The 23119-nt window shown below is 37.4% G+C and overlaps 2 protein-coding genes across 10 annotated transcripts in view; one reads left to right on the top strand and one right to left on the bottom strand.

Moving 5' to 3' along the window:
* nckap1 (NCK-associated protein 1) overlaps nucleotides 1-3979 on the bottom strand; it is a 38350-nt gene extending 34371 nt beyond the window's left edge. For 2 of the 4 annotated variants that reach the window (XM_044136675.1, XM_044136674.1), the window contains exon 1: nucleotides 3848-3979. In XM_044136675.1, coding sequence (XP_043992610.1) covers nucleotides 3848-3955 — 108 coding nt within the window. In that variant the 5' untranslated portion in view covers nucleotides 3956-3979. The remainder of the gene's footprint in view (nucleotides 1-3847) is intronic. The other 2 variants (XM_044136673.1, XM_044136672.1) reach the window with 1 other exon arrangement.
* Nucleotides 502-22203, top strand: LOC122842631 (dual specificity protein phosphatase 19-like). 6 transcript variants are annotated; one of them, XM_044136682.1, is made up of 6 exons: nucleotides 3428-3610; nucleotides 3742-3772; nucleotides 5363-5602; nucleotides 10170-10216; nucleotides 14964-15116; nucleotides 21799-22202. In XM_044136682.1, exons 3-6 carry the CDS (start codon nucleotides 5374-5376, stop codon nucleotides 21979-21981), a joined length of 612 nt encoding a protein of 203 aa, XP_043992617.1. In that variant the 5' UTR covers nucleotides 3428-3610; nucleotides 3742-3772; nucleotides 5363-5373; the 3' UTR covers nucleotides 21982-22202. The 6 variants fall into 6 exon arrangements, with proteins under 6 accessions (XP_043992611.1, XP_043992614.1, XP_043992618.1 ...); XM_044136676.1 differs by lacking the exons at nucleotides 3428-3610; nucleotides 3742-3772 and adding an exon at nucleotides 502-579 and having other exon boundaries at nucleotides 21799-22203; XM_044136679.1 differs by lacking the exons at nucleotides 3428-3610; nucleotides 3742-3772 and adding an exon at nucleotides 3085-3212.
* The last annotated feature ends 916 nt before the right edge of the window (nucleotides 22204-23119 follow it).

A 23119-nucleotide genomic window follows, 5' to 3' on the forward strand; every position in this document is an offset into this window, starting at 1 on the left:
CAGACCGACCACTCTGTCTCACACACAAACCACAACACAAAAACAGAATGAAAAGATCTACACTTTAGTAATGGTATTGTGTTTTAGTTTGGTGTAAGCAAGAGATAGATTAGTTAGGCCTATAAAGAAATGTTTTTGAAAAAAACTGCATGAAAGTACCAGAATTACACAAAGTATTGGACTGTAGCTCATACGAATTTTATATTTTTGCTGAAATTTAGTTTGTTTCATCAAATTAAATTTGATGAAATGACTTGATTTCATCAAATGACTTGATCAGAAGCTGGATCATTTTATCTTTTTGTACTTTTGTAATTTTTGTCATTTTAAATCCGACTTTTCAAAGTATGAAACGCAGTCATCTACCCAAAATGGCTTGCATTGGCTTTTTAAATTGATGGTCAAAAGTGATTTCACATCAAGATAACCTGGGGCGAAGTCGCTATGGCAACCAAACATTTGGTTTTGTTCATATTAACCCTAAACTTTTGAAAGTGGACCAAACCAACTTGAAATAACGTCATGCAATTACAACTGTTGCATGTTTTGGATGCAATTCCACAAAGATGCCCTGAATGAGTGAGTACGGCAATCCATTTTAATATTTAATAAAAACAAAAACATAATAGTAATGCTGGTACTTTTAACTCCTATCTGAAGTAAGATATATTTGCATATTTCTAAGAAAGGAATGTTTCCTGCTAATAATACAACAACTCTTTGAAGAAACTTGAATTAATTTGTGTTACAACATTTATGTTCCCTCCGGGACCAATTAAGAATTTCTGAATTTGAATTAAATTAAGAAATTATTTGCCTCCATCTACAAAGTTTGTTCTAAATAAAATTAATGTTATTCTGGGTACCTAAAATGTTAGTTTTTGTAAAGAAGAATTAACTTAAAGAAATATGGTTATTAAATATTAAACATAAACAATCTTTTTCTGGGGAAATTAACTGTGGTCAATTAAATTTGGCCCAAACCATTCTGGAGTGAAAGCACTCTTAACTTTGCATTTTTAGCAGCACATTACACACTTCCAGATCAAATTGTGGAAATTTTAAGGGTTTAATGTAATTTCCTGTAATCTGTTTACTGTAACAACACTATGTTTGGCATTGCCAATAAATGATCAATTATATTTATCAGAAGGAGGACCGTCAGAGGGTGCATCTAAATTCAGGGGCTGCCTCCTTCGAAGGTCGATTTTGTCAGTGTTTCCCAACCCTGGTCATCGACGCACACTTCCAAATGCATCCTTCTTTCCCCAAAACTGGGGAATCCCAGAACAAATTTATGATCTTAACAATGTAATAAAAACACAGCTACTGATACTTTAGTTGCTCATGAACCATCTCTTATATTTCATAAGAGTCTAGTGTAGAAACAGTTAAATTTCTACATGTTCTAGGATAGAACATAAAATCTATCAAGAAGATTACATTTGAACAAATTGTGGGATATGAGCCTTTTTTGCAAATATTTATCTCCATAATTTACCCCAAAAAAATTTACTTTCAGGAGTAATTAATTGGTATGCAACAGTTAGGTAGAAAATATGATGCTTAAAAGTATGAAATGGAATCAGGTTGGAGGAAAACGGTGATGCTTTTCAACATGGGGGCACAAACTGACAAAGGGGCAAAATGACTCGTTCCCATTAGCCATAAGGAACAGACATTATTAAAGCTGCACTCTAATATTTTTGTAGAAACAATGCAATATTCATATTGATTTTGATCAACCTGCAGTTTTTGACTGTTCTTCTTGATGACAATGCCTCCATCACTTCTCAGAATCTCATAAAGGAAATAAATATGTGTGTCTAGGGGTGTTAGAGTCTATCTGACTGACTAAGTAAATCACCGAGTAGCAGAGAATATGTATATATGGAACTTTGAATAACAATACTCTATACCAAATACATCCCAGTACTTTAAAAACTAGGATGTTGTGTAAAACTGAAATTGCTATGACAATTTAAATACATTATGCAAGACTTCTAAATATCACATGTGCATCGGATACGTATATGAACATTATATGAACATATATCAACAATGCCTATGAACATTAGGCATTGATGCCTAAAATCAAGTGAAACAAAAAAATTATTAAGTTATTAAAAATTTTGAACCTTTTTGCTGTGATTTGTCAAAAACGGATCAACTTGGGATGTTTTTCTGCCTCGCCTCCAATGCATTAAGTACACATTAAGTTCATAATATCAGACCTATATAACACAATCACAGTTTACTTTTTGGAACTAGTGTGTTAAATGTACTTTCTGTAACCCAACGGGTTAAAAAAATAGTATTTTTTATATTGCACCTAAACTTGTGAGATAGGCCACACACCTACCTCACACTGGCTTTGGCAATAAGAGAGGCTTGTTCTTGTTTTTTTTTGTTTGTTTGTTTGTTTTGTTTCTTAATATACATGCTTGATATTTAATTGCTTCTATATAAACAAAATAATATTTAAGCAATAAGTCTGAATTCTGAACATTTCATGATTGTTTTTTATCATTAACTAGGATCTTAAATTAACAGACTACAATTCAAACAAAATGCAGAGTTCTTGTATTTTGCAAAACTGTTTTACTCAAAAATTGACTAATTTCAAATTAGTAAAGGTTTAAGAGATGCTCTAGAAGCCCTTTCTTTTTAGACTTATTGCAAACCAGATTAATGCTAGAAACAAACACTGATACAAGATAGGATTTCTTCACTTTCAGAGGGATTGTAAGAACTCCAAAGAAACGGTAGAATTAAACAATAGAATATAATTTAATCTAATTCTAATCTAGGACTGGTGAAAAAATCTGTCTGGTGGGTCAAACTTATTGCATCTCAGGCCTTGATGCATTGTATTACTATGAACTCAGGACCTTAAACTTCACCGAATATTCGCCAAATAAAAATGGAACATACGCTGTTAGAGATCCATACCTTCACCAATATATATAAAAAGTATATTAAATTAAATTTATCATTGTTAAAATGACCAGAGAGCTTTGGGGAAAAACACGGAGTCTATTAAAAACCTAAAGTTAAGAAATATAAATTGTAAAATTGTAACTGAAAATAAGCATGGCGGTGTTTTCATTTTCCTGTTTCTTTCATTTTTGTGGTAAGCTAACTATTGCTAGCTCCAAGTTCAACCGGGGGGAGGGAGGGATCAGCCAGGTTCTTAATTTTCAGCCTCCCAGGTCAGAAGTGTGATGCGAACAGCGGGGGTATCTGTATCTGGGAGTTTTTGGTGCTTCGTGGTCGGGGTTTCGGTAGAGCAGAGACGACGCCCCGACTGCTGGATTAGCCAGGAGCCGCCGCCATTACCAGTCGACGCTAGCTAGCTAGCTAGCTATTAGCACCAACGAAGGCCGTCAGGTTTGACGAGAGCGCTCGTTTCACTTTTATGTGTAGCTTCTAATAGGTTGGAGTTGAAGAAATGTCCACAGTAACTGTTCATGTTTGATTTTATTTCGAGCGAAAAACCAGTTTAAATCTGAAAACCGGTGTGCAACTTTTACCGCAAGCTAACGCGACGGCTTGTGCTAGCTGTACCCACAACCAGGGATGCTGGGAGGGGAAATTAAGGAACATTAAGGTCCATAAATAGCCATATACAATTCTTTCTCGAAAAAATAACACCATTAGAAAATAGTTGTGATTCATTTATACAACTACAGTTCAATGGAAAGTGATAAATCAGCTGATATTTGTTTCGTATTTTGCTAGGGCTAACAGTGACAGCAGTTTGGGGATACAGGTGAAGTCCATTTAATTTCTCAGTTCACATAATTCTGGCTAAAATTGGGACACATTTGTGTATGTGTGTGCGAACCTTTTTGATATTGTAAACACGAGTCAACATCCCGATGCCTCTGTCGTTGAGGATGGTGAGTTTTTCTGCCAGTTTCTGCTGGCTGGGCTGCATCACTCCCCGAGACATCTTCTCTCTTTAGTTATCTCCAACCCCGATCCAGAAAAAAAAGGGAAATATCCGCAGCCTCTGGTTCCAAAAATGATTGAAAAATAGAAACCGTGAATTCTGTAGTGTTTAGATTTCGCCCATGTTCACATAGGTTTTAGGGACAGCAGCTTCCTGTACTCCACCCCTCTGTCTCCCTGTCTGTTTTTTTCGGTCACAGGGATGAGGAGTTGTCCTGGTTTTTACGAGACTGGTTTGTGGTGCGTTCAAACACCGTCGGAACGTTCGGTTTAGCGTCATTTCTTTTGAATTTTAAAAGCAAGCGTTTAATATTTACATCAAATGGAGGAGTTATTTTTTCTCTTAAGGTTCAGATTAATCAGTGTATCAAATAACACAGAATATACACAAAAATAATTCAATTTATATTTTAAGAACTGACACAAAATATTTTGAAGCATTAAAAACGAGATGGCATTGAACATACACAATGTAAAATATCCGCATAGAGAAATATTGGTCAAAGTTACACATGTAATGTGGTACATTATTACTGCCCAAATATTTTTAAAAGTAAATAGTATTGTGGTACAATTTGAAAAATATACAAAATTGTCTCAATTTGTAACCAGTGTCTCTCTGGATATTATGTTTGTCTATGAAATTACAAAGAAGCTAATTGAATACTAATAACAATAATAATGTTGTTTAGGCACTTTATTGAAAAAGTGTGACAATTTTTAGGTACTTTTGTAGCAAATTCTACTGTGTATGGATGTGTGTACACTGGAGAGAATAAGTGATACGTTTTCCTACTTCTAAAAAGTTGAGAGGTCTGTAATTTACATGATAGCAACACCTCAACTCTGAGAGACAAAATATTAAAGCAAATCCAGTAAATTACATTGTAATTACTATTTCTGGACAATTAATTAATTAATTTGCAGTTTATTGCCTTTGAAACAATAGGAAAGTATATCTTAATATTTGGTAGAAAAATCAGTGTTTTCTAATCCAGAGGCTGAATGTTTCCTGTATTTCTGAAACAAGTTATTGGTGGTTACAGTTAAAATGCATTTTAAAATTCATGTTTTGCATTTTATTTCATGTAATAAAATGGAAATGAATAATTTAGAAATCATATGTGATTTTCTGGATTCTGTTAGATTCTGTCTCTCACTGTTGAGATGGAGCTATGATGAAAATTACAGACCTCTCCTGTTGCTTTTATAATGTAAGGCTGGATTAATAGTTAACGCGTTATGGATTACCATACCTGCTTGTTGGCCTCGCGCGCTCTCGCAGCTCTTGGTTGTGTGCCTCTGAATTTTTGTAACTCACACCACCTTTCACACACGCTCAAAGCAAACTTTCAAAAGCGTGTCTGTAAGTCTTAATGTTTCCTCTTCTTTCACCTGCATCCTGTAGGGCCTGGGGCAATGCATTCACTGGCTCAGGAAATTCAGGGCTTCTCCAAAAACCTCCTGAAGAAGCAGTTCACGCGCGTCACCACGGTGACGGGCAGGAAATTGCTGGAAAAGAGGTGTGATGGAGCAGAGGGCGAGGTGGAGCAGGTGGAGGAGCTGGAAGAGGAAGGCGGGTGTGGATTTGTAGAAGATACTGGCCTTGATCTTCAAGTCGGGGTAGTCAGACCCTTTCTGCTGCTAGGTAACAGTTTTCATTATCTTGCTGTTTTATAATGTAAAATGTTCTGCAGGGGGAAAAATGTGGTAATAAAAAAACATGAACTAGAAAACTTTTGGGGTGGCTGTTTATTATATAATCAGCTTCTAAAGTTGGGAAACAGTTTTAGCTGAAAAACAACAGACTAGTCAAAGAAAACGTATGAAATAGACTAAAAAGTAACATAAACCATAGATAAATTTATCAAATTAAACCAAACAAAACTAACTTAAAAAAAACATAACTGCAAATTGAAAAACAAACACGAGTTATCATTTTCTCTGCCGCTTTTCTGCTTTTGCTAATGGTGGAAATGCTAATGTTAGCTGACCGGAGGAATACTTGAATGTATGTTTTTCAGTTTAGAAACAAACAATAAGCCCTATATTTTTTCTCCTTGAAGTCAGAAACTGTAATATTTAATTTCTACAAAGCAGAGATCTTTTTTTTTCTTTTTCAAATCAGTCATAATCAACAAAATTTAACCTTTCTGAAAAAAAAAAAATCGCTTCAATGTCAAATTGATTCCTACGGAATAATGACAATTAAGTAAAAGTTTGAAAAATAAAATAAATAATTGCAAAAACATTTCCTCCCTTCGAAACAAAGCATTCAGTTTACTCACCAAGATATATCGGAATCAAACATGTTCGACCTCCAAAAAGAGGAGAGGAGACGAAGAGAAACAGTTTTAATTGTTTTACATTTCAGACTCTAACCTTAGAAGGCCATGATCGAGAATATAACATAAAACGATTCTCCCAAATAGTATGTGCCTGTTTGACTTGCACCCAGTTTCGATGTTTTTTCATATTTTTAATTGATAAAAAAGTAAAGGGTCTTACAATAAAAACAAAGAACATTAAATAAAACCCTAATAAATGTTCATAATTTGAGGGCTCATTTAGTCTTCTTTCTATTTCTTTTTTCTTCATTTTTGTGCATTAACCCTGGTAACAAGAGGACCCCCACCAGGTCATGTCTGCGGTTAACAATAGTCACTAAGTTAACAATAGTTCCCAACTTAGCCACTTTCTCACTATATTTAAATGAGTATGGGAATAAATTGGAATTGGTAGTTAATGCTAATGGTGCTTTGGCTCAGTCAGAAAACTGCAATATGTGCACAACTAAGTGGCTCCTATTCTATACTGCTGAAAATGTGTTGGATGAGGATCGAAGGAGAATGGAGACAATGTTCACTTATTGTCAGCTTTTTCATAAAGTCTCATCTGCTGATGTGGCCCTGTCCACCTGATTTGATTCGACCAACACGCCACACAATTGGCACGTCTACAAATAAACACTTTGCATGCTGGGAGGGCCTCATGGTTGCTCTCGAGATTTAATGATACACTTGATCTTCTGTCTCAAAGACCACAAAGGTCATTGTTCCTGTATTAAATAAATATATATTCCTAACGACAAATAAATCAATGTCATTAACTTTAAATTCGTCTCAGGGAGAACGGTGACCCATCCCGCTTGCTGAAGGACGCAGGTTGCTGTCTCCACATGTCAGCATCTGTCCGTCCGTCCGTCTGCTCTGAAGTGTCCCTGAGCTCAGCGCTGAATCCCCAACCAGCTCTGGAGAGCTGCTCATTTCTGTTGCAAATACTTGACCTGGCAGCAAGAATCAGAACAAATTCCTCAGCAGGGATTAATTAAAAAAAAGATCTCTGTTTGGCTCATAGAGGTGACTCATACTGTTGTTACAACATGTGGTGGGAAAAATGTTCACTTTATAGAATTTGGGCGACATTTACTATCAGTATATTTCACTTCCGATACTGATATCTGAGCTTTACTTTCCGCAGATACAGATCCAATACAGAAAAACAGCATTGAATTCACTTGAAACATCTCTTCTGACATAAATGTGCTGAATTACGTCCACATTTTTTGATAACAGCATTATTATAGTACTCTTTAATATACCAACAGCTTCACAAGCTTGGTCCAACATGTAAAAACAACATGACTTTAATTTGTTCAGTCAGCGTGATCATGACGGGTTTAACAGCCAATGTGAAATAAATAATAAAGAAACTGAAACCGACGAAAACAATAGTTTGACTACCTTTATTAAATATATAAAGAATAAACTGCAGCAAACCTTCTTTCATATGATTCATAAGGTGCAATTGGAAATTCTAAATATAATGTGCAATAAATAGTAAAGCTTCTGAATAATTGAGTGTGTTTTTCACACACACCTTTTCAATCATGGCTTCATCTCAACTTACTTTAATAATTATAGGCAATGCAGAAAATGTTGTTTTTGTGCATTTGAGATTAGACTTTAATAAATTTAAAACCTGGTTGTGAAAGTTTAAAACAAAAATTATATCCCTTCCTTCCTCTCCTTCCTTCTTTCCTTTTTTCTTTCTGTCTGTCCTTCTGTCTCTCCAGTAACTGTTCATCTTGGATTTCTGCTCTTAGATCAATCAAATCTTATTCTCTGCAGTTTTCATTTGAAAAGTTTCAGGCAGAATCAGCTTTCTTAAAGAAATTAAAATTGAGCCCAAACATAGTTTTTGATCTTCTCAAGCTCAATAACAATGAAAATGGAAAAAAACTAACAGCTATCGGCATTCTGCCTTTAAGAAGAATTAAAAGCCTGCTCTCATCTTTTCACAGATATGTCATTTTAAATATTTTCTTTCTCCACTGGTGACACATAGCTGGCTTATTTCCCCACACTCACTTTCTATCACTTGGATTTAGATTTACTTCCCAACGCCACTAGTTTGGCATTATGTCAAAGTGTCTTGGCTTATGCAGAGAGTGCAAATGTTGCACTTTGAAGACGTAAGCTGCAGGAAACCTGGAGGAGCTCCCTCCATCACACTCTGCTTCCTGCCCATACATCTGCTTCCAGCTAGCTCCACCACTCACAGCCACTGCTGGTGTTGTCATGATGAGCCGTTTGACAAATGGAGGAAGACTCTTCTTTCTATTTAGCTGTCAGGGATTTTCTGCCTCCCTCAGCTGAAATAGTCACTCATTTACCTCTCCTCACTTTCTCTCTGAACGACCTTCTTCTTCAGCTGCGTTCAGACATCATCATGACAATGCCTCCGCTCAGTCTTTTCAGGAAAAATCACGAGTGTGCCAGCGCGCAGTGGTAGATAGTGCTGAATGTTTATCGCAGCAGTTCTCCATAAGCCACGTCTGGTGTAACTATACAAATAATTTGATTTCTAACCCCTTTTTTTCCCTTCTCAGGCTTTATGCTATTTCACTGTTGGTTTCTGCTGACTGATATCTTCCCTGTTTGCAGCTGCAGCTGTTCAGAAAGGATTTTATGTCTGGATGTTTCCCACTAAGGGATAATGTTTCTGTTGCTCTGCAGTTTTTGCTTTACAACTTTTTATTTTTTTTTAACATTTCCCTAAAAGTTAGAATTCATTCAGTCTTTCAAAGTCGACAGACACTTGTTAAAATTCCATGTTTTTGTGATAAATGAGACCCAGATGGACCATTACAAAACGTCTTCCACACACAACACAGCATTCATGTTGGAATATTGAACTGAAACCAAATGAATTTAGTTTGGCAGTATCTCAGTAAAGCAGGCATGCCCATGCATACTCTTAAATGGAGAGTTTGTTATTCAGTGTTATGCCTGGTTTCATTTAAACATGTTCAATTTAGTCTGATTAACCGTAAAGTTCAGTTGTTCTACTGTCCACTTGCTCTTCACTTTTTAATTTAAAATTTAGTACACTTGTCCTCCCCTACGTTTTCCAGATTCATTCTAAAGTGCTAATTTGCTTGGTTGTTTTGTAAACCTTTGCTTAAATAAAAAGTTGGTAATCGGCTGTTAGGAGTTCTTCAAGTAGCTCAACGTTACTATTCATTCTCTTAGTTTACACAGCAGTTCTAGTTTCCACTCCTCACGTTCTCCACCCATGATGCAGTGCAGCAAATGGCTTCTTCTGTTCCCAGAATGCAGTTCTACGATGAACTTTTTAAAATCTACTATTCTTCCTGATCGAAGCCCTACCATGGTCAATTAAGGAACGTCATCAACAGTTAGCAACAGAGTTAGCAGTACCCAACAGTTATAAAACATAAACCACGAGTGAAAGTTCTTAGTTAGCTTATATATAGTATAAGATAAGTAACCAATCTTATTTTGTTTCGGGAACCTTTTAACATGTAGACATTTCAGAAGTTCAAGACTTTGTAAGCAACAGAAAACTCACTGGTTTGTCATTGTGAAAAACATAAAATATATATATATATATACATATATATATATATATATATATATATACACCATTTCTGAATTGACTCTGTTCTATTACTAATCCAAATCTGTCAGAAGATTGTGAAGAAAACAAGATTATGTTTGCACAGCCCTGTTTTAATTCCATCCATCTAAAAAAGCTTAAATCCCAAAGAGAAAGCAAATAAAAAAAAAGATCCATGTTGTTTTTCTTAAGTGACTCTAATCACATTTTGAATGCGTAGGAACTGTTGAATATGCTCTTCAGGGCCAAGCCTTGCTGTCTGTCTTCTGATCGTGTCGTTTCTGCCGTTTCAGCCTCTCAGGATGCAGCCCACGACATCGACACCATGCAGAGATTTAAGGTCAGTACAAGGGGATCAATAGTGCGGGCGTGACCTTGCCTTTTGCCGCGATAGCATGGGCGGGTGACGTGAGATTAGAACCGGCCATGCAGAGCTTTCCTCCTGGAACCCTGTGAAACCACCCTGAGGAGCTTCATGACTCATGCAGTGACAGTTTAGCACAGCAGAGGGAGTAAATGATTACAGGACGTGTCGGTGCTGCTCCTCTCTGCAGTGCCTGCTCCCAGGCATGAGCATATTGCTGCCTGTGCAGTCTCAGGATGATGAATTAGAGAGATTACAAACACCTTCCGTTCCTGTTTCAGGGATGAAGCCCTGGCTGCTTTAAGTAGGTTTCTCTCTGCTAGCTGTTAAAGCACAGGAGAGATGACGCTTCGCCTGAAGGCACTTTGTAAAAATCTTTTTCCTGCTAGTCATAAAAATGTATCTGAAGTACAGTATGTTCTCACAGTGGATGTGAAAAACTCAACAGTAATTTATTGCTCTGGTGAACATTGCGTTTTTTAATATTTATTGTTGGAGATCTTTATTTTTCAGTTTTTGTTTGCTTTGTTTCCAGACTACAAATTGCTGTATTATGATTTCTGTTTACCTTCACTCAAATGTTCTTGTTAATTCCTTTAAGATTACGATCCACTCACCATATCAGCATGTCATTCCACATCACATTTTAATTTAAAAGTTACATTGGGCTTCCTATTAACTTAGGAACTTTGCTTCAATGACTGAACCAATAATCTGATAATAGCAGTTATCATTTAACTGTTATTGGGCGATTCAGGACAGCCAATATGCACTTAGAATTTAAAAAGCATCAAAGATAAATCTTGTTTTTCTTAAAGGGGCAGTATTTTGTTTTCCTGGCACATCGTGTCTCTTTATAGCACAATAAAGTAACTTTTGTTTTTGCTAACTATTATTTTTATGTTTATTGTTGCTATACATCCATGAAAAATAGGTACAATTCAACCTAATCTGGACAATGAAGTAACTATGTTAACTTTAGTTGTTAAAAAAAGGATATATATACTGAATATGACAAAAGGGCCTTAAAACGTCCTGCTCTTTCTGAAATTCCACCTTCAGGACGTCATCACAGCATGGCTCCTCTATTAACCCTTTAATAAAGTTTTTACCAGCTTTGTCCTGAGAGGTATCTACTATAATGAGCTCAGCAGATGCACAGTTCCACCAGATGTCTGCTAATTGCTGCTGGCTAGTCTGAAGGAGTAGGGAAGTTGTGGAGAGCAGCTCTGTAAGTGGCACTCTTTTTTGTGCAGCTGAATGGTTGCTGCTGAGATTAAAGGAACAACACTCCAGGTCTGTTTTTGATGTGGAAATAACATGATAACATGATGTGAAAGCTAAACAAAGTTGACCTTATGTAACACTAACCCTTTAAATAGACAGGGATGCTAACAAAAGTATTAGCGTTTACAAAGAGGGACAGAATTCTAACTTAATCAGTGCTACTTTTCCCTGTTTATATACCAGCTAGCTGCAGTACAGATACCTTTCACAGGAAGTTAGAAAAAGTTGCTTTAAACAAAAAGTTGCTTTGGTTTACCAGACATTGGAAAGACCTGCAACATCATGTTTTTAGCATAATATACCAACCTTTGTTTATACAGCACAATACACCAAAGCTATAAATCCCAGAATGCACTGGGACAGCCACTGCTAATGAAGTGCATCAATCCTGATAATATCTGAAGTCAAACTTGAAGCATGTACTCAACTAATCTGGCTGAAAAAAGTGGTCAGAGTATCAGTGTCTTTTGCTGCTTGTTTAATTCCAACAGACTTTTGCAGACCTTTCAGTGAGGAAAAATGAAGCTTGAACTTTTTAGTTAATTAGTTAGTTAGCTGCTCAGTATCACTGAATGCACCAGCTCCACTCGCCATGTTCAACAGAGCGTGTACGTGTGAGCAACTTTTATGTGTGAGGAAAATTATCGAAAAAGCTCACAGGAGTCGTCTCGCTGATGCGCGAACTCACTCAGTCCTGAGAATTTACACAACCAGACACTGATATCAAACACGTATGAACTTACAGGAGAGATGGCGGCTACATCAGACTTTTGTTTTTTTTTTTTATATCAGAGTCTCAATGTTTTCTGTTGATCTATTCTCCTATAATTTAGACTTAGTTGACTAAAAAGTCGTCTACATGTCATGCCCCGGCCCGGTCTGGCCTGCTAGTGTACTTATTGCACCACCAGTGGAAGAGTGAGTCACTGTGGCGTCTGGTCCGCCATCAGTCCAACATTAGTGGGGGGGAAAACCGCCCAAAGGACATTTGTTGTTATTATTTTCCAGTTTGTGATTCCAATCATGTTGAAGAACGAGTGGTCACAGACTGAAACATTAAAAGCAATGATTCCTGAAGCTGTTGGCAAGCTACGGCTGGAAAGCAGAATAAACAAAAGATGCAGCTGGTCTGGGTTTGTTTCCCATCAACAATTCTCTCTCTCTCTGCGTTTTTAAACTCCTTTGTGGATTTGTTGTGATGTGCTCTGAAATGTAACTGCTGTGAAACAACTGGAAAGTAAATGTGTCCAGATCATCGTTGGAGAAGTGTTGCCTCTGATATTGCAAATTTTAAAATGTATTTCAATAGCTCGTATTGACACAGTGTTGATTTATAAAATCATAATCAAAAACACAAAGATCCCGGAGCAAGTTATTTGTCATAAATCCGTTTTTATTATCTGAGGATATCAAGAGATGGTGCACAATCTCACAATCTGATCTAGCACTTTAATTCTCAACTAGACTTAGACTTAGACTAACAACTTTGGAAATGCTTTAGAAAAGAAAAAAGCAAACAAAAATAATCCCATTTATTAGAATGTATTTCTGTGCTTTGAGGGGGAATAGAAAGAAGAGCCCTGGGAACTCTTGTACAAATACCAAGGTTTGCTGTGATTCATCAAGTTGTGTCTAATGGGCCGACAACTCTCTGTTTGCCTCTGCTCTGCTGCAGCTTTTTAAACAAATTTTATGTAAATTTTAAATCATATTATTTATTACAAGCAGGATTGTTTTGCTACAGATGGACGGTGGCTCCTCCTTCAGTCCACAAACATGACTGTTTGGTTAATTGGTCTCTAAATTCTTCTTAGATATGAGTCTGTGCATTGTTTGTTTCATCAATGAATGTAAGACTGTAAAGTACATATTTGGTACATACATACTATGTATGCAGCATTTTGGGGAAATTGTAGTCAGCCATTTTACAGAAGAGCTTTGGATTCAACATGTTGGAATGACAACTTTATGAAATGTGTGATGCTGTGAGATCTCTGGTGGAGCCAAACAAACCATCAACCTCCTACTAGTTCTTCTTGGTTTTTGCCAGCAGTAACACCCGGGATGTTGATCACATGCCTCCTGGGATGCAAAAGAAAAGTGTTTCCATTGAAGCTTTGCAAAATACATCTGTTTTGATATTGTTGAAAAACCAACTCATGCTAGTGCGAAAAGTTCCATTTTATCTGTTTTTTTGTTGTAGACTCAGAAACACACATGTCTAAATGTATCCATCCATCCATCCACCCACCCACCCACCCACACACACACACACACACACACATACGCACACACACACACACACAACTCTTGCTTTGTTTGGCTGAGTTCACTATCTTGATAAATCTTTGTTCCTGTCCATATTTCTATATCTTGTGAAAATGACCTCATTCTATTTCCTTTTAAATTGTATTACATTTGGACTTTGTTTTAAGGCTTCATTTAAGTTGTTCCATAATTTCATTCCATGAACTGAAATACAAAAGCTCTTTCTTGTTGTGCTTATGCTATGAATCTTTAAGTGTGATTAACCCCTTTGACTTAAATCCAAATGAAAATCTGTGACAAGACTAAAAACATTGTTGATGTTTTCAATCCAGTCCTACTTAGTTGATCTGTTTTGCAAAGAATGAGCAAATATTACAGTCTGTAGACATGCAAAGCTGGTGGCTATCAGCTTTTTTATTTTTGCCAACCCCCCTGAAAACTTCAGCTTTTGTATTGCACCTCACATCTGTGCACTACTTTATATCGTCCAATCATATAAAATCCCAATAAAACTTAAACCAGCCCAGCGTATGATTGGGGTATTTTCAGCTGCAGAATAACTGACTGTATGTTTATCTGGTGTTACAGTGTGACGTGTGATCACAATACCAACCCTGTTTGGGTTTAATGATCATAAAGCAGTTAGTTCCTCGGTTGCATTTCTTGTTAGGAGGAAGAGTTCACTGTTAGTCCGGCCTTTCATAGGATCTGCTGTCAGTAACCCAAGCGTTATGCGGTGCTCAACATATCCCCTAACATGGGAAAAGGATGTTAGACGATACTAGAAGTCTAAGATCACATTAGTGTGATGCCAAGATGCAACACAGGAGAGGATGTTGCCCTCTGAGGTGAGCTAAATTTAAGTGAGAGTAGACAGATACTGAAAAATGAATTGAAGCCATCTGTCTCCTTTCCTGCCAACCCATGACTCTTTCCTTTTCATCTTTCTCCCCCCCTTCCTCCCCTGTCTACTCTCCTCTTTCTTTCTAGTCCTTTCTCTGTCACGTTCAGCTCATGTCATCAATACGGCAAACTGAACATCCCTCTTTGTCTCTGACTGGAGAGAAAAGAGCCTTCAAAGCAAGTCAATGTTCAGGGGGTCATTTATTTAAGAATTTTTATGTCTCTTTACCCGCTTTTCTTGTGTCTCTCCCTAATCGATTTCCAGGTGTCCCATGTGCTAAACGTGGCCTATGGAGTCACCAACCTGTTTCCAGATCAGGTGGTCTATAAGACGCTTCAGATCCTGGACCTTCCAGAGACTGACCTCTTGTCACATCTGGAGGAATGCAGCTCCTATATAGACCAGGCCAAAAAGCAGGTACACTTTAAAAATACACATCTTGCTCTACTGCTACACAAAGGTGGGAGACGTTGAGTAATACTTGAGGCTCCCACATATTTGGTGCTTTCTTAAAGCCATTCAGATTCTGCACGCACTGTTGGCAGACGGTTGAGATTTTATAGTCGAGAGTAGTGATTGCTGAGTCTGGTGAAATCCCCCTTTATTACACTTTGCTTCATACAGAGAGTCTGGACTCTTGGCTGTTGAGAAACAATTGCTTACTGTAGGCATGAACACTGGTGAAGTTTCCAATCACTAACTTTTTTCCCATGACATGTAATGCACCAGTTCGACACTCAATGCAAATTCCCAGCACTGTAAACAGCCGTCCTCCACTGCAGAGAGACGAGAGCCAAACGATGTGGCTGTTAATGTTAATTCAGTATTTGGAAGCATGGCCAACTCAGACTGAGCAACTTCGTTCACTTCCTATGGTGCCATTGCTAAAACAACAGACAGACTACAATTCTAAAACAGTTTTCGCTGATTGAACCGGTAGAAATTCTACCAGAACAATCCAGGTAAACAGGACAAAGTCCAGGCCGAGCTGTGAATCAAGGTTTTAATCAAGCCAAGTTACACAAGATGGCGCTCGCCAGGCTAGAAATTGTCTACATTTATAGCAACAAATTACTTCACTTCCCACAATCTGAATGGATGTTGGCATGTTTGATGGGCTGCATTACTTCTCCACCGGGGCAGCCACTGCACACCAGCGGTGTGAGACACAGTGGCAGTCAAGTTGCATGTTCTTGTGGCTGGTTGTGCCAACTCTCAGCCTGACCAGCTCGGTGTTGCATGCAGAACAGTTTGATGTGAAGACTGTGTTCTGCTGAGCAGCTAACTGTGCAACACTGATTACGTGTACAATAAACTTTTGATGTCATGTACCTTTGTGCAGACGTGTCCAACAGTTGTCTGCTTTGAGTCTGCGTTCAGCATGCCACACACTTTTCTTATCAGATGATCAACAACTGACTGTTGCCACTGGGCTAAACTATGAAGGAGAAGACGACAGGAAGTGGTAGGAGGATGATGGCCTGGTGTGACTTCTAAAAACTTAACCAACGTGTTCACATGTGATTTTAATAAATATTTTTTACTTAATTTAAACACAGCAATTGCAAGATTGTATTTTTTTGACATTAGGGGAATACCAACAAAGTTTTGCACACATTTGTAATGGAACCACAGATATTGTATATACCACAAATACTATCTGTTAATTCAGCACTTGCCAGTGGACATATTTCTTTTTATGGTACAAAGTATATCAACAGTTTGGAGAATCCTAATATCTCAGAAAAGAAGTTCTCACAAACACACTAATCTGTGTTTCAGGAAAAAAAGCAACTGTATGAAATTGATTCCAACAGATCTGCATCCACTTTCTCTCAGGAGATTGTCGCAACCTGAAAACGCCTTCTTTCATATCTGTCGGCCAATTTAACACACACAGCTGTTCTGCATTCACACACTTATCTGCAACTCAGCACAAAGGAGAGCAGCAGGGCTGTCTGATTAGTTATTAAAAGACTCTGACTTTTTCTGCACCATTCGGCCTTTTAGTTATATCATATTAATGTTTGTGTTTCCTGGAACAGACTTGCAGTTTGACTGTCTGCGTGTGTGCGTGTACGTGTGTGTACGTGTGTGTGCGTGTGTGTCAGGAGATTGACCGTAAGCAGAACATAATGTGATGTGAGCTCTGATATGAAAACACTCAACTGGAGCACAATGAAATAACAGGAAAACAAGAAACTCTGACAAAACCAAATTAAGTCTGTGTGTTTGCTGTGATGGATTATGTTGTTGAGGCAATTTTCCATCTGCAGAAACTTTTATTTATTTCTAAAGAAGCAAAACAAGGCCTGACATGTAGGCGGGTTGACTCCAGACGCCTTTACTGACGTCAGAGGAAACCAGATGAGACTTCTTGATAGGTAAAAAAAATAATAATAATAATACTAAAACAATGCTGGTTTTTTTCTCCCTGTGACGCTTCATTAGATTAAATCATATTTTAGCCAGAGGAGCAGATTGATCGGTTTATTTATTTTTTTAAAGGAAAACACAGGCAGCAGTGATAGCACATCAATCCCAGAGAGGCAGTTTAAATCTCCCGTCCCTCAATGGGTATTGACTGACACTGAAATCAAAAGTGTGCTTAGAGTTTTAGTTCTGCTCCATTTCCGTCTGGAAAAAAAAACCCTGATTTTATTGGCCGAACAAGAGAGACAAACATGTTGATGTGGCGAGTTTCAGAGGAGAGGACCGGTGCACGCTGTCTAACGACCTGCCACGATTCTCTAAAATCTGTTCCCTTTTCAGACACTGTAGGCAGAAAAATAATTACATCAACATTAATATTAATCATTTTGCAATTGTTGACTTTGACACACGGCTTTATCACGTCTCTACTTGTTTCATATCCTCTCTCCTTTCAGAGATCTTTTTTTTTTTTTTTTTTTTAGGAAAACCAGAAATAACAGGTTTTCAGACGAACAAAGAGAAACCAAATGACGCTTCCAGCTGTGATTCCTCCAAATGTGTCGCCACGGGAAACACGACAAGCATTTATTAGAACGAGATAATTGTTTTTAGATGACACAAAATGTATTTACTCGCTTAACATTTATTGTATCTGGCTAGGTGAGATAGCAGGCTTTGGTTTTCTGTCACAGCCTCAGTAAACAGAAGTTTCTTGTTTTTGTCTTTTTTTTAAATAAATTATGATGGGTAAACATGTTTGTCTCTCATGCTGAATTTCTGGTTCACACTGTCTAATTATCTTATTATTAGCAATGCAAAAAAATGTCAGGGACAGACAATTTCATCAAATGCAACTTTTCTAAACCTAAAATGCTAAAGATAACGTGAAAATTTCTTTTTAAACAACTCATTGTTAAATCTTTATCACATATCTTATATTAAGGCAGGAACACTTCACAGAAAACTGCATTATTATGGGAATAATAAAGATTTTTTCTTATTTTTATTCCGATTTAACATCTTGACCAAAGGAAAAAAGTTGTAATAAATGTTGCCATTTTCCCTAAATCAATAAATGAAGTTTATTTTTATAGCACGTTTCAGCAACAAGGCAGTTCAAAATGCTTTACATTTTAAAAGCACAAAAATGAAAAGTCATAAAAACATCATACAGTCAGCAATTGAGAAAAAAAAATGGTCAAGTGCCATCATCAAAATCATCAGTTCACATCATTTATGTTGGTCAATGTTCCAGTTCTGTTTCTGTTACGCCCATTTATCTGACGCACAACCAGCAGCCGTACACAACCACGACGATCTGGGGTTGATTTCTGCTTCTGAAACGACCTGATGGGGCGTTAGACTACACTGCTGTGTTCAAGAACATCTGCTGCTGGGAATTCTGAGCATTGGTTTAATATGCTCAGAAATGGTTTTTAAAATGTGTTTAGGTTGTACGTCTGCCTCTACTGGTTTCCAGCATACTGCATATTATATTAGTCCACTCAGCCACTGTATGTATTCTGGATAATTCTTTGATATTTATTTATTTATTTATGGAAAGGCCAGGCAACTAAGCTAACCTTGGCCTGTATTAGGTGACTTAAATCACCTAATGCAGTTGATTTAAGTCAGAATTTTATAACAGAATTTTTATACAATATAAACTGATGAAATTTGATATGTAAGGAACCTTATGGAATTGTTTTAAATAAATGTTTTTTAGGTTACTCTGCCTTTTTCCTCTTGTCAGTCACATAATTCTAACAGAATCTCTGGATCATTGAAATAGAAAAATTTGCTTCTGTATCAAAAGTTGTTTCTGAATCAAAAGTTGTTTCAGAATTGAATTGTGACCCTAAAAATTGGAATTGAATTGAATTTATTGACATAGAAAAAATTCACATCTCTATTGGTAAACACTGCTACAGAGCAGCAGCATTACCAAGACTTGAATTAGTTGTTTTAAGACTTTCTCCTCTTTGGGAGAACCAGTTCAACGTTTAAGAAAATAGTCATTTGTGTTTGCTGTGATTTTCCACTGTATATTATGTACATTGTTGAAATGACAGTAAACCTGATTGGGGGTGTGCTGTGGTGGCACAGGGGGTTAGCACATCCCACGTTTGGAGGCCTCAGTCCTCAATGTGGACGTCGCGGGTTCGACTCCCGGTCCCAAAGACCTTTGCCGCATGTCTTCCCCCCTCTCCTCACTCTCCTTCCTATCTGCCTACTGTCACAAAAATACGAGCCACTAGCGCCATAAAAACTCTTCAGAGAAAAAAAAGGGAAAAAAAGAACAAATCTGATGTGAGTGACTCTAAATTAACCTTAGGAATGAGTGTGCATGTTGGTGTTCTTTGGACTAACAATATTCAACACTTTTGCCTCAATGGCCACCACCTGGTGATCTTTGTAGAATAATATAATGAGGTTATTTGAAATTATAATAGGGCTTCTATAAAGTTTCTGTCAGTAATTGGTCCCATACCTGTAATAGTCAGATGTTTTATTTAAGTAAGTTCACAGAAAAACCATGGAAATCTCAACCAGAGAAAAGCTAACAGTAGTCAGACTGGGATAGAAAGAAATCTTTCCTGTTAATCAGTTTCCCCCACTGGTAAGAACAGTGTGAACGCAAGGGGGTAAAAAATGGACCCAGAAAAATGTTTTGGATGTTTGTTTGTTTTTCCTGGAAAAGTACCTAAAAACGGGCTTTATTAGGGACCCAATTTGACTGAACATTAGCTTCACTCTGGAAAAAATGTAACTCTTCCAGTAAACTCAGCTGGATGAAACATCTGTGCAGCAGTAAGGTAACTTTAAAGCTTTGGGTGCAAAATCTTTTTAAAAATACAGACTACATGTCAACAGTGTGTGAATGTTTGAGACACTGTTGTGAGTTTCTGATGAGTTTGTGGCTGTTTCACAGTCACCCACTAGACATGCATCTCAAAATAATGTGGAAACATTTTTATCTGGTTGCAGAGTGAGAGAATAACCAACATTTATCACATGTACTTTACTGCTGTATTTGAGAATCATTGGTTCCTCTTCTGATCCATTAGTTTTTTATGATTTATTTTTACAATCCATATTTAGGGTTTCCCCAGAAAACTTGCTGAACGTGGTGGTCGGGGCGCGAGGCAGTCCTCCGTGTTTTTCTTTTAAAAGATATTAAGTAAACAAGAAATATAAAAATATTACTACTACATGTTGTGGGAAAACATCGCCAGTGAAATGATATTTAAACCCACAGCTAGCCTTAAAATCAACAAATCAATAAACACAATTAAAATGAATATCAATTACTTGTACTTCTGTTTAATCCTAATTAAGCCAGCAGCTCCATCAGGCCCCCAGGGCTTCAGGGGCCCCATAGATGTTAATATTTTAACACAGACCACAGATGTATAAATATAACATTTGTTTATTGACATCATCAAAGCTGCTGAATTTGATTTAATGGTTTCAGTATACATAAATTAAAAGATTTTAAATTGTTTAACATTTAAATGTAAGATTTCAAGGAGCTGGCAAGTTTACTTTGTTAAAGTTCAGAGAACAATCTTCATAGTTAGATTGTTTTGTTACCATAGTAACAATCTGATGCTATGAGTTTCATCTTTGAGTTTGAGCTCTGCTTGTTCCCAATTACAAAGTAGTAAACTGCAATTATAACTTAGTGCTTTTTAGGTTGGCCAATTAAACTGAATTAGATTGAATCTAACTCAGAAGTTCTTAGAGGTGCTCATGTTTTTAGCAGCAAGAGTAAACAAGAAATGTAAAAATATTACTGGGTAACTACATGTTGTGGGAAAACATCACCAGTGAAATGATATTTAAACCCACAGCTAGCCTTAAAATCAACAAATCAATAAACACAATCACCCAAAGTCATATTCTGCTCAAGGCCTCATACAGCCTTTGAGCGGCCCTGCATAATGAGTTAAATTTGCTGCATTGCACAGAGATGTGCAACAAACAGGAGATTTAATTTAATGCTGCTAATGTGGCTTTAGTAGCTCTTCCATTTTGTGTTGAGTTTGTGTTGAGTTTGTGATAAGTGTCACAAAAACTGTTTTGGTTGCTCAACTTTAAGGGACGAGTTTTTCTGATCTCCACGCGCATTAACTCTGTCTGACTGAGTGGACTAAGCATTTGATATGGTTTAGTGCTTTGTGTAACGGGGAAAATAATATATATTAGTATATATATATATATATATATATATATATATATATATATATATATATATATATATATATATAAAACCGGCGTAATGCATGACTACGAAGTGAGGGTGAAATCTCCTCACCAGGCTGAACCTGCATGATGAGGTTAGCGCTGGTTCGTTAACAACTAACTCACTGGCCAACTGGAAACACAGACATAAAGTTTTTACAGGGAAGACAGAGCCACACGCTGGGAGTTCAGTAAATCATGGCGGCTGCCAGGCTTATAATACACTGGAGGAAACCCTGATATTATTTTAGTGAGATAAGAGTAAGAGCAGCTTACTTCATTTTGTGATCAAATATTTCAGTAAATGTCTTAACACTTAAAGAAAATTATGCTAAAACACTGAAGGCTGATGAGAGTTGATTTATGCTAACTGATTGAGCATTATATATGTTTTTCTTTTGTTTTCATGTTTTTCCTGTAGGGCGGCGTGGTGATGGTCCACTGTAACGCAGGTGTGTCACGCTCCTCCTCCATTGTGATTGGCTACCTGATGTTAAGGGAGGGGCTTTCATTTGATGATGCGTACAACCAGGTGAAGCTGGCTAGACCTTCAGTTCGACCAAACCCCGGCTTCTATCAGCAGTTACAGAACTACAAGCCTTAAAGGACGACACGACGGCTCCATCTGTTAAAATAACAGCCATGGGATTTAATAATATGTTAACAATATAAACTCAACGGTACTGCAATGTTTTCTCCATAAGCTTTGAACTGAAGCTGAACCATGAAAAGCCATGTTCTGTATGTCTTGCTACTCCAACCGTTTTGTACGTCTGAATCATTTGTGAAATAAACATTGCGACTTTCTTCTGCTGTTTTAGTGAGATTCTGGGTTTTAGTTCTCATGTCTTCCTGTCACGCCCAAACATTTGGAGGTAAAAAAAAAACAAAACAAGGTTATAAATGAAAGCCTTAACATCTTTGTCTCCAATAGATGGAAGGACATAAGAACAGGACACGTTTTGTGGTTTTTGTTAATTTCAGTCCAGAAAATACCACACAGTTATGACCCATGTTCTCCTCAGTCTGTGCTGTTTGGGGTGTTGCGTGATTTCAGCATACTCTGTTAAACAACATCAGACTTATTATTCCACTGTTTCAGATCTTGTCGTCTTGCCTCCCTACAACAGGCGATGTGCTAGATTTTCAGTCCCACCAAGTTAACGCGCTCATCCTCATTTCCACTCACCGGCTTTGTGGTTTGAGTCAGCCGCAGAGTGCTGCCGCTCAGCAGAAGAAGAGGTGGAGGTTGGTTATGAGCCAGACACTTGGAAGAGCAGATAAGTTCAGCCAAATTGGTTGCTATTCCTCCTGGCCCCATAAAGGTCATAGATTATTTAGCACCTCTTTAAAGCCATGGACTGATTACAGAGATCAAGCTTCCTTCTTGGTTAAATAAAAAAAAAAAGTAGTGAAAATTAGGAGCGTCTTGTTTTGTTTGGGCCACAAAAACATCCAATGAATACATGACTCTGTTTTTAATAGTCTTTAAATGAAAATCAAGTATTGAACCAGTATCTGACTAATGGCAGCAGAGCCAGTATTCTGCCTGTGACAGCACTTGAGCGTAGGGCAGTTTGGCCTTTTCTTTGCTGTTGTTCAATGGTGTATCACTGAGGACTATCAGCTCCGAAGCCAACTCGGGCTCCCCTGACATTTTTGTGACATTTTACCGTCTGGATGTGACGGCTCTCGGTATGGCACAAGCTGTCCCATCTGCGGAGTCCCACGGGGTCCGGCCG

This window comes from Gambusia affinis, linkage group LG13, assembly GCF_019740435.1.
Source record: "Gambusia affinis linkage group LG13, SWU_Gaff_1.0, whole genome shotgun sequence".
Lineage (NCBI taxonomy): Eukaryota > Metazoa > Chordata > Actinopteri > Cyprinodontiformes > Poeciliidae > Gambusia > Gambusia affinis.